We start from the raw sequence: 14,912 nt of genomic DNA on the forward strand, positions 1-14,912 counted from the left end.
GGTTCTGTAGTTCTATTGGGTGTAACTGTTGGTAAAGAAGTTGAGACTAAAAAATACAGGAAAAACAAGACCTCATGTGTTTCAAGAACATCGGGATTGAGTCAGGTTTCCTGTGCTCAGGGAGTGACCCCACTTGTCTTTGAATGAAAGGTGTGGTACCCATCCTGTTTATTCTCAATAGCAAAAGTCAGATCCAGCTTTTTTGACTAGACTCTCTGCCCATCATCACGGCAAGTCCTCTGCCTCCCCCCCTAGGACCTGATCCGGAGGGACATCCTGTACTACAAGGGTCGCATCGACATGGACAAGTATGAAGTGGTGGAAGCTGATGACGGCCGAGACGAGGATTTCAACGTCAGCGTGAAAAACGCTTTCAAACTGCACAACAAGGAGACAGAGGAAGTGCACTTATACTTTGCCAAGAAGCTGGAGGAGAAGCTCCGATGGCTCCGAGCCTTTCGAGAGGAGCGGAAAATGGTGCAGGAAGATGAAAAGATTGGTAAGGAAAGCACGTGACACTCCATTATGGGGGGGGGGGGGGGGGGATTGGCTTTTATTATTAATAACTTTTCCTAGTGTATGTGTATTGGAGGTGAGGGTGGGGTTTCCATTTGCTGTCATAGTCTCATTTTTGTCTGTTTATGTTTGTAAAGGGAAGATAAGATCCAATCCATGCAAAACTCTTGGTATAAAATGACTCATATACTGTAGAGGGCAGGGCAGAGCTGCTGTTCACCCCTCCCCCTCCCCACCCCATATATATATATATCTTACAGGTTGTAATGTAGTTTAGTACTGATAACAGTCCAGGAAGGGAGCAAAGCCGAGTAGAGTAGGGAGTGTGGAGGACATGAATCCCGCATCAGGCTGACGCATTCACGCTGCCCTCTAAAGTAGTTCTGATTTTTAAAACTTAAGAACTTAGAAAATATGAACATCAATCTGTGATGTTTCTGCTAATGTCATCCACAAAAAAGTGTCCAAAATATAACTTGTACTCAAGACTAAAGTGAAACACTCAATATTTACAATGAGCCAAGTGTGTAAATACTGATACAAATTTGTGGTAATGCAATAAACAAGGAAAAAGACCTCAAACATCCAGACAACTGCCCCCCCGCCCCCGTGTCTTTACTGGGACTAGGAATACTATCATTGGTTAAAAAAAACCTTGTAGATGCTTATAAACTTTATTTCAAAAAATTCTTTGAATCTAAATTTTCACATTTCAGTACTCCAAAGGTGTTTTGTTTTTTTTTAACTGCAACCTCATTTATACTGTGTGTTTGCTAATCAAAAAATAAAAAGAATACAAACATGGAGCCAGGGTCAGTTCTTGTCAGGCCTGAAATGAGGGTGGCAACTCTATCCTGTTTCCCCGAAAGTAAGACATCCCCCAAAAATAAGACCTAGTAGAGGTTTTCCTGAATTGGTAGATATAAGGCCTCCCCCCGAAAGTAAGACCTAGCAAATTTTTGTTTGAAAGCAGGGCTGCCGAGAGCCGGACAAGGCCGCCCCCCGGGCCACCCCCCCCCCCCCCCCCCACCCGAGGTCGCCGGGCCCTCCCCCTCCACCCACCCTCCGTCGCTCCCGGAACTAACCTTAAACGCCTCCTTTCACCTTCGCAGCAAGCAGCAGCAGGGCAGGCCACTCCTTCCTTCCATGCCCCGCCCTCGCGGACGTTACATCAGGCGAGGGCGGGACATGGAAGGAAGGAGTGGCCTGCCCTGCTTGCTGTGAAGGTGAAAGGAGGCATTTAAGGTTAGTTCCGGGAGCGATGGAGGGCGGGTGGGCCAACCCCGATCCAATCCCGATGTTTCCCCCAAAAATAAGACAGCCCCTGAAAATAAGACCTAGCGCATTTTGGGGGGCAAAAATTAATATAAGACAGTGTCTTATTTTCGGGGAAACGCGGTATTGACCAGATCTCTGAGAATGAAGAGGTTTTGGCCAGTGGCGTAGCTACGTGGGGCCACAGGGGCCTGGGCTCCCGTAGATTTGGCCCTGGACCCCCCTCCCCCCGCCGCCACCATGGTCTACCTTTGCTGGCGGGGGACCCCAACCCCCGCCAGCCGAGGTCCTCTTCTTCTGGTGCAAGGCTTTGTTCTGTTTCTGAGTCTGACGTCCTGCACGTTGTACATGCAGAACATCAGACTCACAGAAACAGAACGAAGCCTTGCAGATCAGCCAGCGAGGTCCTCTTCTTCCGGCGCAAGGCTTCGTTCTGTTTCTGTGAGTCTGACGTCCTGCACGAACAGAACGAAGCCTTGCGCCGGAAGAAGAGGACCTTGGCTGGCGGGGGTTGAGGTCCCCCGCCAGCAAAGGTAGGCGGCAGCGGGGGAGGGTTGGCGTCGGGAGGGGGGGTCGAGAGGGTCGTCGGCAGGGGGGAGGTCAAAGTTGGTGGTGGTGGTGCCGACGGCGGGGGGGGGGGGTCGGCAATGGCGGGGGCAGGGGGCGGTGGCACCGGGGGGGGGGTAAAATGTGCCCCCTCACCTCGGGCTCTGGACCCCCCCTCCCGCCGAAGTCTGGCTACGCCCCTGGTTTTGGCACTGAATGCTGCAACATTTGTGGGAAATACTACCCCTGAGGAAGCCTTCAGAGTGAAATGGCTGGGCCACCGTTGGGTGAAAATTAGTATTTTATTTTTTGTTTAGCAAACACAGGGGGTCTTTTACAAAGGCGTGCTAGCGTTTTTAGTGCACGCTAATGATTATCGTACGCTAAGTGCTAGGAATGCCCATAGGAATATATGCTAATATCAAAAAATCCTTCAATCTCTGGTACACTACTTGACACTAAACATCCAAACCAGGACGCAAGTTGCCCTATCAAAAATTATTCAAATACAAATTCACAGCAATGGTATACCGTGAATATACATTTATTTTCAAAAGATTTTTTTATGACTACCCTCAGACATTCCACCCATCGCTGCATATGATAACATCGCTGCTTGGTGGGTCAGCACTTCTTTCATCGGGTAATCTTTTATGTGAATATTTTAGTGCTGCTCAGGTGATATCTAATTTGCCATTCACCTGCTTAGTCAATGTGATTATTTGTGACTAAAAACTGGTAACCATGCTGTTACTTCTAATAAATAACTCTCAAACACTTATCTTATAGTCCATGGAAGTTCCACATTGTAGAATCAAAAACCATTATTCCGTAGCCTCCCCATACAAGAGACGCCTCTTGTAGGGGGGTTAAATGACCATTTCTCTCAGTGGAGGAAGGTGAAGAGTGGAGTGCCACAAGAATCTCTACTGGACCGGTGCTTTTTAACCTACTTATAAATGATCTGGAAATGAGAATAATGAGTGAGGTGATTAAATTTGCAGATGACACAAAACTATTCAAAGTTGGTAAAGCGCATGCAGACTGCGTGAAATTGCAGGATAACCTTACGAGATTGGACAACTGGACAGCCAAATGGCAGATGAAATTTAATATTGACAAGGGCAACGCGATGCAAATTGGAAAGAATAATCTAAAGTATAACTATATGATACTAGGTTTCACGTTAGGAGTCACCACCCCAAAAAAAAAGGTCTACGTAGTGTCATCATGGACAATAGGCTGAATCGTCTGATCAGTGTGCGGCAGAAGCCAAGAAAGCAAACAGAATAGTAGGAATTATTAGGAAAGGAACAGAAAATAAGACGGAATATTATAATGTCTTTGTTTCGCTCCATGGTGTAAACAAGTCCCTAATGCTCAACGCTAATGGTATGCAAATATAGGCGCACTGTTAGCATTGGGCATTAGGGAGTTAAGGATGGAGCGATTGCGCCTGGTACACGCGCTCAAGAGTTGTGCGTCAAGACTCTGCCTTCCTCAGGTTTGAACAGTCTTGGGTCCCCTGTAGCCTGGAGATTGAGGGCAGTCGTCCTGCTTGCAGCCCTAACCTTGACTGTCTGCTTCTCAGTTTCTTCTGTGGTAATTGGATTATTTGTCTTCTGCTCTCTCCCTTTCTCTTTTGGAAGCTCTCACACTGCACAGCCAAGCCAGAAATGGCTGCTTTCATGTTTAGGTGTTGTGATTCGAAGCCCATTGATAAAGTTACTACAAGATCATGATGATAAGATTCACTGCATGAAATCATGGCTCTCCTGTCTGCTTTCATCCTACAGGGTTTGAAATTTCAGAATACCAGAAGAAGCAGGCAGCACTGACTGTCAGGAAAGTCAGCAGACAGAAAGGTAAAACCGATGCAGAGGGAAGTGAGGCTTTATCTGCTACTCACTGGGCCTTACCTCGCATGATGTGTCCTTCAAGTGCACTGGCTACCCTGTGCGAGGCAATAGCATAACCGGAAGCAGTGGCGTAGCAAGGGCGGGGCGGTGGGGGCGGTCCGCCCCGGGTGCACGCTGCTGGAGGGGTGCAGAGAGCAGCCGTGTGCCTGTCGGCTCCGCTGGTTCCCTGCTCCCTCTACCCCGGAACAGGTTACTTCCTGTTCCGGGGCAGAGGGAGCCAGCGGAGCCGACAGCCGTGTGGCTCCTCCCAGCAGTTATGAATGCACCCGGGGGGGGGGGGGGGTGTGCAGCAGCGATCCGCCTTAGGTGGCAGCCGACCTAGGAACGCCACTCACCAGAAGTCCATTTTGGTGGGGCCCAGGGGTGGACTGAGGGGGCACGTATACCCCCCCCCCCCCCCCCGCCCCATTTAAAATATTGGTGGGGATGCCTTGCCGCTGCCATGCCACCAGCTGCCCGAGACCCCCCCCTGTGCTGCCTGAGCATAAGGGAAGTTGACAACATGTTTCAGCCTCTGAGGCCAGCATTCACTGATGAAGCATACTGTCAATTACCATGCTGCTCAGACAGCATGGGTGGGAACTTGGGCAGCAAATCTCTTTGACTGGCAAGGCTTGGGCATCCCCACCAGCTATTCAAAGGTGCCACAATTTTGAAGGGGGCTTGAGCCCAAAATTGGGGGGCCCCAGGTCCCTGAGGCTTCCTTATGGCTAAGCACCTGGTGCAAAGAGAGATGGTTAGACCCTCCTCTCTCCCAGTGGTAACTTTGGCAGAGCAAAACATTATAATGTTTGGACATTATCTGGCTTATTTTCGAAAGAGAAGGATGCCAATCTTTCGACACAAATCGGGAGATGGGTTGCCTGGCCAAGGAACTCTGGCCAAATGTTGCACGTCGCTCTGCAGAACAATCACATCGGATTCCTTTGTCTAGGCCCATTGCTTCTCATTTTGACCAGTGCTGCGGTGGAAGCCTTCAGGGGGGTGTACTAGGGAGTCAGCCTGGTTCTCTGGCCACTGCACTAACCAGGGGCAGCCCAAGGCAGCTGCCACCTGAGGCGAGGGCTGAGATTGCGCCCCCCCCCCCCCCCCCTCCGGTTATGGTCTGGCATCTCCCCCCTTCATTCTCCAACCCCCCTTTCCCCAGCCTATTTTTGTTTTCCAAAAGACAGCGGGGAAAGTGATTCCCATAGGCTGCCCTGCTGCTGGCACCAGCCTCTTCTCTCTACTGCAGCCCACCTCTGAGGAAACAGGAAGTTATATCAGAGGCGGGCCGCAGTAGAGAGAAGAGACTGGTGCCAGCAGCCAATGGGAATCACTGTTGCTGCCACTGACTTTAAAAAAAAACAAAACAAAAGTAGGCTCGGGAAAGGGGACTGAAACAGGGGTGTAGCCAGATATCCAATTTTGGGTAGGCCTAGGCCTAAGATGGGTGGGCAGAAGAACTCTGCCCTGTCCCACAAATGATTTTGTCTCTCCCTCTCTCGCCTGCATGCCATATGGTCTCTCAAACATCCCCCCCTCCCCCGCATACCTTTTAAGTAGCAGATTTTCACCGGCAGCGAGCAGCAATTAATACACCCACAGCCTTCCTTCTGATGCAACTTCCTGTTTCCGCATAGGCGGGAATACATCAGAGGGAAGGCTGTGGGGTTGGTGCGAGCAGTACGTATCAGTCACTGCTCGCTGCAGTTGAAGATCTGCTATTTACAAGGTATGCAGGAGGGGCAGCTGTTAGGAGTTCTTGGCTGGTGGGGCTCGGGGATCCCTGCCAGCCACATCATAGGTGTGCTGCTACTGGGTGGGCCTGGGCCCACCCTTGAAGAAGGAACAGAGGAGATGCTGTTCCTGGAAGAGTGCCACCTGAGGCCCCTGCCTCAGATGGCCTAATGGTAGGGCTGCCACCGCCACTAACCATTAGGTGACTCCCCTACATCAATTGATCGTTAACTGCAATTAGTACCTAAGTGTGAAAATGGACCACAAGGTGATAGAATTAATAGTTTTCATAGTTAAAAGTAGGATGCCCAATTCTGTATTTTCACAGGTTCATTCTGGTAAGGGTGGTCATGATAGTGGAGTTCGATTATCACAATCTGAAGGGAAGCTTAGGGGCCTGAACATTAATTGTGGGGGGGGGGGGGGGGGAGGGCATAAGACTACAGGTTTGTGTAAAACGTTTAATATTCTTACAGCAGACCTGGAACTGTCACTGCAAGAATAATGTAAAGGGAGATATAAAAACAAGGGGGTGGGGGGAGTAAAGCCTTGTGAAAGAAGGCTGATGGTTTCCGAAATTGGTTCTGAATGAGTTGGAAGCCCCAAAATGGTGCAAACAGACTGAAGCCTACCCCCCCCCCCCCCCCCCCCCCCACCAAAGAAAAAGACTGGATCTTCGGATGATGAACTGAAGAGCATCGTTCTGGTTGACCGAGGTCCTTAATGGTGAAAGGGGTTGATTCCCACAGATGTTGCATATCCCTGTCCCAGAATTAAATGGAAGCCATTGGTGAACACGGGGAGTATTTCTTTAATTGCATTGTTTGAAGAAACCAATTTAGAAGAACTCTCCTGTAGACAGAAAGAAGCCTCTGGAAAGTTTGCTTCTAAAGCGGTCTGCAGTTCTGCTTCCTTCCAGTGCACCCTTGATCTCCTGTTACCCCAGTGCAAAGTGAAATGATTGCCACAAAAATTCTATATCTGGGGGTAATTGGTAATTAAGCCTAATATCTCAGACTTAATCAAACTGCAGTTCATCTAAATCGCCTATCGACGGAGGAAGTGGTTGAGAATGTTAACCAAGGACTCGACAGAAAGGCCATATAGAGTTTTACAGAGATAGAGCGTGCTGCAGTGCGCACAGAGGTAGTGACCAGCGTGGTCAGGCAAGCAGCAACCAATATCAGAACAGCCTTTCCCTGGGCACCACTGTGGCATCCAGCACCTCAACCAATATGTGGTCACGGCGTCATGCAGCATCAGTAACGTGGACCGCTGTATGTGGAGGGGTGGTCCAATGGTTATCGCGGTTGGCTGGGAAACCGGGTTCCTTTCTCACTGCAGCTCCTTGTAACTTTGGGCAAATCGCTTTGGGGCCCTACCGGAAAAATGATGATTATTCATCGCAACCTTTCAAGAAAAAGTTTTTCTGAGTCTCTACTACTACTACTTATCATTTCTATAGCGCTACTAGACGTACGCAGCACTGTACACTTGAACATGAAGAGACAGTCCCTGCTCGACAGAGCTTACAATCTAATCAAGACAGACAAACAGGACAAATAAGGGATAAGGACAAAGTTTCAAGATTCTGGAATCCCAAAGAGTAACAAGGTTCCGGAATCCCAAAGAGTAGCAACATTCTGTGCGGAATCCCAAAGAGTAGCAAGATTCCAGAACCCAAATAATAGCAAGATTCCGGAATCCCAAAGACTACTACTACTACTTATCATTTCTATAGCGCTACTAGACGTATGCAGCGCTGTACACTTGAACGTGAAGAGACAGTCCCTGCTCGACAGAGCTTACAATCTAATTAGGACAGAGAAACAGGACAAATAAGGGATAAGGACAAAGGGTAGCAAGATTCTGGAATCCCAAAGAGTAACAAGGTTCCGGAATCCCAAAGAGTAGCAACATTCTGTGCGGAATCCCAAAGAGCAGCAAGATTCCAGAATCCCAAAGACTCCTATTACTACTTATCATTTCTATAGCGCTACTAGACGTACGCAGCGCTGTACACTTGAACATGAAGAGACAGTCCCTGCTCGACAGAGCTTACAACCTGTAAAGTTAAGGCTATGTGACTTTTTTTGTGTGTGTGTGGGGGGGGGGGGTCTTCAGTTTACATGCCTTCTGCTTGTAATGTGAAATTTTCACACATCCCAGCTGTGCCAGTGCCAGGAATGGATTTGTTTCAGGTGACTGCCATGGGCTGCAGTAACACCGAGAGGCCAGCAGAAGGAGCTCACGGCCTGGCCGCTCTCAGCATCACCACCTTCCTGCAGCATTTCCCTCTGCTCTTTCCAGTTTTCCCTCCCCACAATGCATCTTCCAGATTCTGTTTCTGAGGTTGGCTGTATCTCTATGGGGCCCTTTTACTAAGGTGGTTAAAATCTGGCCATAGCGCATCCTAATGCGAGACTTTCCCAAGTGCTGTGGCCTTTTTAAAGCATTTTCAGTTTTTCGTTTTTTTTTTTTTTTTCCAAGTCATGTGCTAATGTTGCCGTTAGCGTGCGATATCTGTGAAAAGTTAAAGCTGGAGCACTTACTGGCTCCTGTTTGGAGAGTGCTAAGTGCTCCTACATTAACCTTGTGTTAACCAGTTAGCACCCGGTAATCCTAACATGCAGGGACGGCCCAAGGCAAGATGCCCCCCCTCTCGGCGTTTTACCTGATCATGGTGACTTTCCAAACCCGGCGGCTGCAGCAGTGATTCCCTTATGCTGCCCTGCTGCTGCTGGCACCTGCTTCTTCCCTTTACTGCGGCTGCCTGAGCAAAACAGGAAGTTACTTCAGGTATCTGCAGCAGGGGCGTAGCCAGACCTCGGCAGGAGGGGGGGCCAGAGCCCGTGGTGGGGGGCACTGTTTAGCCGCCTCCCCCCCCCCCCCACCGCTGCAACCGCAAAAACACCCCCTGCCCCGCCGCTGCATCAGGTACCTTGTTTGCTGTGGATGTAGGCCCGTGCAGGACGTAAGGCGTCAGAAACAGATGATCACACAACGAAGGCGCCGCATTCGACCTGCACTGAAGAAGACTCTTCTGCTGTCAAATAAGGTACCTGATGTGGCGGTGGGGCGGGCGGTGGCAGGGGGGGTCAAATGTAGAGGGGGCCAGGGTGTAATCTGTGGGGGCCCATGCCCCCGTGGCCCCACGTAGCTATGCCCCTGGTCTGCAGTAAAGGGAAAATGTGGGAGCCGGTGGCGCCAGGGCAGCATATGGGAACCACTGCCGCTGCTGGGCTTGGAAAGTCACAAAGCCATGGCACTCCTAAAGAGCGCCACCTGAGGCCCCCACCTCAGGTGGCCTAATGATCGGGCCACCCCTGCTAACCTGCTAAAGGGTTAATGCTTCTATGGCCATTCTCTGCCCGTGACACACCCCTTTGGAAAAAAATATTTTTAAAAAAATCAGCCACGCTTGGGTCAGCACGTGCTAACTGATAAAATACCACAAAAGGCTTTAATGCGTTTTCATGCACTAACCCCCACATTCTATCTAGCGTGCCTAGAGATCTGTGTTGAAATCCAAGCATATTCTGTGAACAACGCACGTAACTTAATTAGCTTAACAAGTCAATCAGCGTTGTTAACAGCACTTAACAAGCAATAATGAGCACTAATTGGCAAAAATTAGAAATTATGCGCACAACTCCCTACGTGTATTCTGTAATGCACTGCGCCTAAATGTTAACGCGTGCAGTTCAAAAGGAGCCTGGCTATGGGCGGGGAAATGGGTGTTTCGAAGGCGTTTCAAAATGTACACGCACTGTTATAGAATGTGGCCCTGTGCCGGGATTTATGCCACGGTTTTTGTTGGTGTACATAAGTGTTGCCATACTGGGAAAGACCAAAGGTCCATCGAGCCCAGCATCCTGTTCCCAACAGTGACCAATCCAGGTCACAAATACCTGGCAAGAGCCCAAAAATGTACAAAACATTTTATACTGCTTTTCCCAGAAATAGTGGATTTTCCCCAAGTCCATTTAATAATGGTCTATGGACTTTTCCGTTAAGAAGCCGTCCAAACCTTTTTTAAACTCCGCTAAGCTAACCGCCTTTACCACATTCTCTGGCAATGAATTCCAGAGTGTAAATGGATGTGCATAGTTTTAGGCGCTAGAATATCAACTAAGGGCATTCTATATACCGTGCCTAAACCTAGGTGCCACTTACAGAATACGCTTGGGCGGATATGTTTTCCGCACGGATTTTCTAGGTGCCCTATATAGAATCTGGCCCTAAGCGCATATTAGGGCTTAAGGCCCTTTAGCAATAGGGCCCCTTTGTTTCTTCAATATGAAAAATTCTTTCAGGACAATGTATTGTGTTGGTCCAGCATAAATAAATCAATATGGGTTCAACTTTGTCAGAAGACTAGAACCGCTTCCTACACCCGTACCCTGTGCTACTGCCCTTATATGCCCAGAGTACTTGAGGGGCAGCCTGTTGGACAGAGCACGTGAGCTGTGGACCAGAGAAACCCAGTTCAAATCCCACTGCTGCTCCTTGTAATCTTGGACAAGTCACTTAACTCTCCACTGCCTCAGGTACAGATTAGAAGCCCTCTGGGAACAGGAAAATACCCGCTGTACCTGAATATAAGCCACCTTGAGCTACTACAGAAAGATGTGTAAATCCAAAATCCTTTCCCTTCCCTACACATGTACTGTATACAGCAGACATATCCACTCCTACGCTTAAGTGCAGCCTGTACATGCAGTCCTACAAATATTTAGCCCACATACACAGTCCTGCACTTAAACTCACATATAAATCATACCATAAATATGAACACCTGCACTTACACCATATCCATGTATGTACATTAAGCATGTACACCTATTCACTTACACCCTATTCATATATATACAATATGAAGGTACACCTCTATACTTACACCATTTCCATGTATAGTAAAGCCTCGATTGATATAAATGTGACTGACAGATTGTTGGATAATCCATGTTCTGACAGCACCTTCAATATTGTGCAGTTTTGGTCACCACATCTCAAAAAACATATAGAAGAGGTACACAGAAGGGCAACACTACTACTACTACTATTTAGCATTTCTATAGCGCTACAAGGCGTATGCAGTGCTGCACAAACATAGAAGAAAGACAGTCCCTGCTCAAAGAGCTGTAATAAAAGTGAGCCAAGTATAGGACAATCAAGCCATTGTGACATCACTGATGAGGTTGGCTGTTATTGGTGGACTGAGGCATTATGACATCACAATATTAGCTCTGGTTACAAGAGACTACTACTACTACTATTTAGCATTTCTATAACGCTACAAGGCGTACGCAGTGCTGCACAAACATAGAAGAAAGACAGTCCCTGCTCAAAGAGCTTACAATCTAATAGACAAAAAATAAATAAAGTAAGCAAATCAAATCAATTAATGTGAACGGGAAGGAAGAGAGGAGGGTAGGTGGAGGCAAGTGGTTACGAGTCAAAAGCAATGTTAAAGAGGTGGGCTTTCAGTCTAGATTTAAAGGTGGCCAAGGATGGGGCAAGACGTAGGGGCTCAGGAAGTTTATTCCAGGCGTAGGGTGCAGCGAGACAGAAGGCGCGAAGTCTGGAGCTGGCAGTAGTGGAGAAGGGCCATTTACTATTACTACTATTTAGCATTTCTATAGCGCTACAAGGCATACGCAGCGCTGCACAAACATAGAAGAAAGACAGTCCCTGCTCAAAGAGCTTACAATCTAATAGACAAAAAATAAATAAAGTAATCAAATCAAATCAATTAATGTGTACAAGAAGGAGGAGAGGAGGGTAGGTGGAGGCGAGTGGTTACAAGTCAAAAGCAATGTTAAAGAGGTGGGCTTTCAGTCTAGATTTAAAGGTGGCCAAGGATGGGGCAAGACGTAGGAGCTCAGGAAGTTTATTCCAGGCGTAGGGTGCAGCGAGACAGAAGGCGCGAAGTCTGGAGTTGGCAGTAGTGGAGAAGGGAACAGATAAGTGATAGAGGGGATGGGACAACTTCCCTATGAGGGAAGGCTAAAGAGGCTACGGCAGTGCCAGTCCAAGAGAAGATGCTGCCTGAGACAGAGCTAAGATGCCTCTTCCCTTTACTGCAGCTGCCTGAGCCTCTGAAGAAACGGGAAGTTACATCAGAGAGGCAACTGCAGTAAAGGGAAGAGGCGGGTGCCGGCAGCAGGGCAGCGAATGGGAATCACTTCCGCTGCTGGGTTTGGAACGTGATAAAATAGGTAAATGCCATGAACGGGGGGGGGGGGGGCATCTTAGCTCTGTCTCAGGCAGCATCTTCTCTTGGACTGGCACTGCCATATGGGAATCACTGCCGCTGCTGGGTTTGGAACATGATGAAACAGGTAAGCAGTGTGAACGAGGTGGATGGTCCTCAAAGAGTGGAGAGATGCCATCCCTGAAGAGTGCCGCCTGAGGTCTCCGCCTCAGGTGGCCTAATGGTCGGGCCGCCTCTGGTCTAGGATTCTTTAGCTTGGAAAAAAAGATGGCTGAGGGGGATATGATAGAGAACTATAAAATACTGAGTGGAGTTCAATGGGTAGTCATCAATCGCTTGTCTCTCATTCCAAAAATACAAGAACTAGGGAGCACGCAGTGAAGCTACTAAGTTGTAAATATATAAAACAAAATCATAGAAAATATTTCTTTACTCAATGTGTAATTAAACTCAGGAATTTGTTCTCAGAAAATATGGTAAAAGCGGTTAGCTTAGCAGGGTTTTAAAAAAGGTTTGGGCCAGTTCCTCAAAAAAAAGTCATAAGCCATTATTAAGATGCACTTGGGAAAATGCACTGCTTATTCCTGAGATAAGCAGTATAAAATCTGTTTACTGTTTTGGGACCTTGCCAGGTACTTGTGACCTGGATTGGCCATTATTGGAAACATGACACTGGACTTGATGGACCTTTGGTCTGTCCTAGTATGGCAGTGCTTATGTTCTTATGATGGCACCTAATGGTCATTCTCAGGGTGGAGGTGCACCAGATTCTAGACAGATCTGTGGTCTCTAGACTTCTGGCTACGGATGGTCTCTACGATTAATGGGCATGCTGGAGAGGTTCTGAAATGGGATCAAACCCTGAGTAAGTGCAAGAGAAGGTACAAGGCATCATGGCCTAGTAGAGGCCAACTGTGATTGAATGGGAAGCCCAAAGAAACAGGAGAAAGCTGTCAGATTCCCCCCAACAAAAAAAAAAAAAATAGGGTGTGTTCAGCCATAGAAAATTCTTCCCTCCATGATAACATGTCAGAAAACTCTTGCAGTACTGTTTCATCTCTTTTCCTCTGGTGCTTGATAAAAAGTCATATTTTCGAATCGTTCGCTTTTGAAGTGTTTGTGTTGAGAAATCATGCAGTTTCTTGCCCCAGAATCTCAGGATGACTCCCGTTTCCCTTTGCCTCTTGCAGGTGTCAGCTACTCGAGGTCTGTGCCTCCAGCGTACCCACCGCCCCAAGAGCCAATGAATCAGGGACAATACCTGGTAGCAGATGGAATATCCCAAGCCCAGGTCTTCGAGTTCAATGAACCCAAGCGCAGTCAATCACCGTTCTGGCAAAACTTCAGCAGGTTAACGCCATTCAAAAAATAATATACATATATGTACATAGAAATATATATTGAGAGGGAAGAATTTAAAATACAAAAAAGAAGAAAATTATATTTATAGATGGACCTTTTTCGGAGAAGCACTGTTGCAACTACTATACAGAAGGACCAAAAAAGAACATTTTTGTGTCTTCTTTAGTTTTTGTTTTGTTTTTTGTTTTTTTTTTTTAGTCAGGGTTGGGTGGTTTTTTTTTGAGGGGGGGGGGGCGGGGGTGCAGGAGAACAACCTGATCTACAAGACAGCACCGAAGCAGAAAAGACTTCAGAGATCATGTTCCAGTGGGGCGTTTTTAAAAAAATTCTGTTGGCGCTCTTCCTTTCAATTGCGTTAGTCCCTTCTGGAGACCTTCTCTGCTCTGGATCCATCACAGAAGCTCGACACTCTTCCCTTGTAGCTCATTCTTTTCATTTGGTTTCTCTCTCTCTATATATATGTATAGATATGGGTTGGTTGCTTTTTTTTTTTTTTTTGATGACGTTGTTTTATTTTTTTAACTGGAGGGGATCGATTCAGAATCTCCTGAACATTCACACGCCTGTGTTTAGACGAAGAGAAACCTCTGGTTTTACCGGTTGTGCTAGTCTGGGTGAGCTGTTTAGTCCGCTGTGATACTGCTAGCTATTGTATTTCTATTGTTTTCACTGTTTTCTGGGTGTTCTTGGGGAGGGGGGGGGGTGGATGGAGGGGCAGCGTCTGATCTTTATTCTGTAATGGATTATTTATCTTTTGTTCCGTCTGTTTATTGCGTTTTCAGAGAATACTTCTTGCTCAGTGCTGTGTGGTTGGTTCATTCATTCGTACCAACTTTCTGGACATGAGCTCAAAAGAAAAGGGCACGGGCAGAAAAAAAATACTAAACAACCCCCCCCCCTTTTTTTTTTTTAACGTTTTAGCTGAATTCTCACTGTTTTTCTAGCTGAGGGAACTCCCCTGTGTTCCTGACATTTAAATCTCCTGCAGTGATGCACAAAAACCTTTATACACCAAGTGTCAACAGGTGTGTAACGTGCTTGCTGGCACCCATGCTCTGTGTCCCGAAAATCCCATTATTAACGGAAATGCATATCAGCACCAAGGAAACAGGCAGTCAACACCTGATCCACTGCACAGCTAGTGATACTGAGGGAAAAACTGGAAGAAGGAACCCAGGCAGGGCAGGATTAAAGCATAGGCAAACTAGGCATGTGCCTATGGCCCAGATATTTTAGGAGAGGTCCTCTTGTGGTTCTGATTTCATGACTCCTAATGCAGAGTGTTGTCCTGGTAAGTCATTTGCTGACACAAAAGGAGTTGAGGTGCTGGTAGGGGGGGGGGGGGGTTGAGCAGAGCC

At 47.6% G+C, this 14,912-nt stretch overlaps 1 protein-coding gene across 1 annotated transcript in view; it reads left to right on the forward strand.

Moving 5' to 3' along the window:
• ARHGEF9 (Cdc42 guanine nucleotide exchange factor 9) overlaps positions 1-13,750 on the forward strand; it is a 429,305-nt gene extending 415,555 nt beyond the window's left edge. Inside the window, exons 12-14 of the mRNA XM_030210261.1 lie at positions 256-499; positions 4,134-4,202; positions 13,383-13,750. Coding sequence (XP_030066121.1) covers positions 256-499; positions 4,134-4,202; positions 13,383-13,564 — 495 coding nt within the window. The 3' untranslated portion in view covers positions 13,565-13,750. The remainder of the gene's footprint in view (positions 1-255; positions 500-4,133; positions 4,203-13,382) is intronic.
• The last annotated feature ends 1,162 nt before the right edge of the window (positions 13,751-14,912 follow it).

Source organism: Microcaecilia unicolor, chromosome 7 (genome assembly GCF_901765095.1).
Source record: "Microcaecilia unicolor chromosome 7, aMicUni1.1, whole genome shotgun sequence".
NCBI lineage: Eukaryota > Metazoa > Chordata > Amphibia > Gymnophiona > Siphonopidae > Microcaecilia > Microcaecilia unicolor.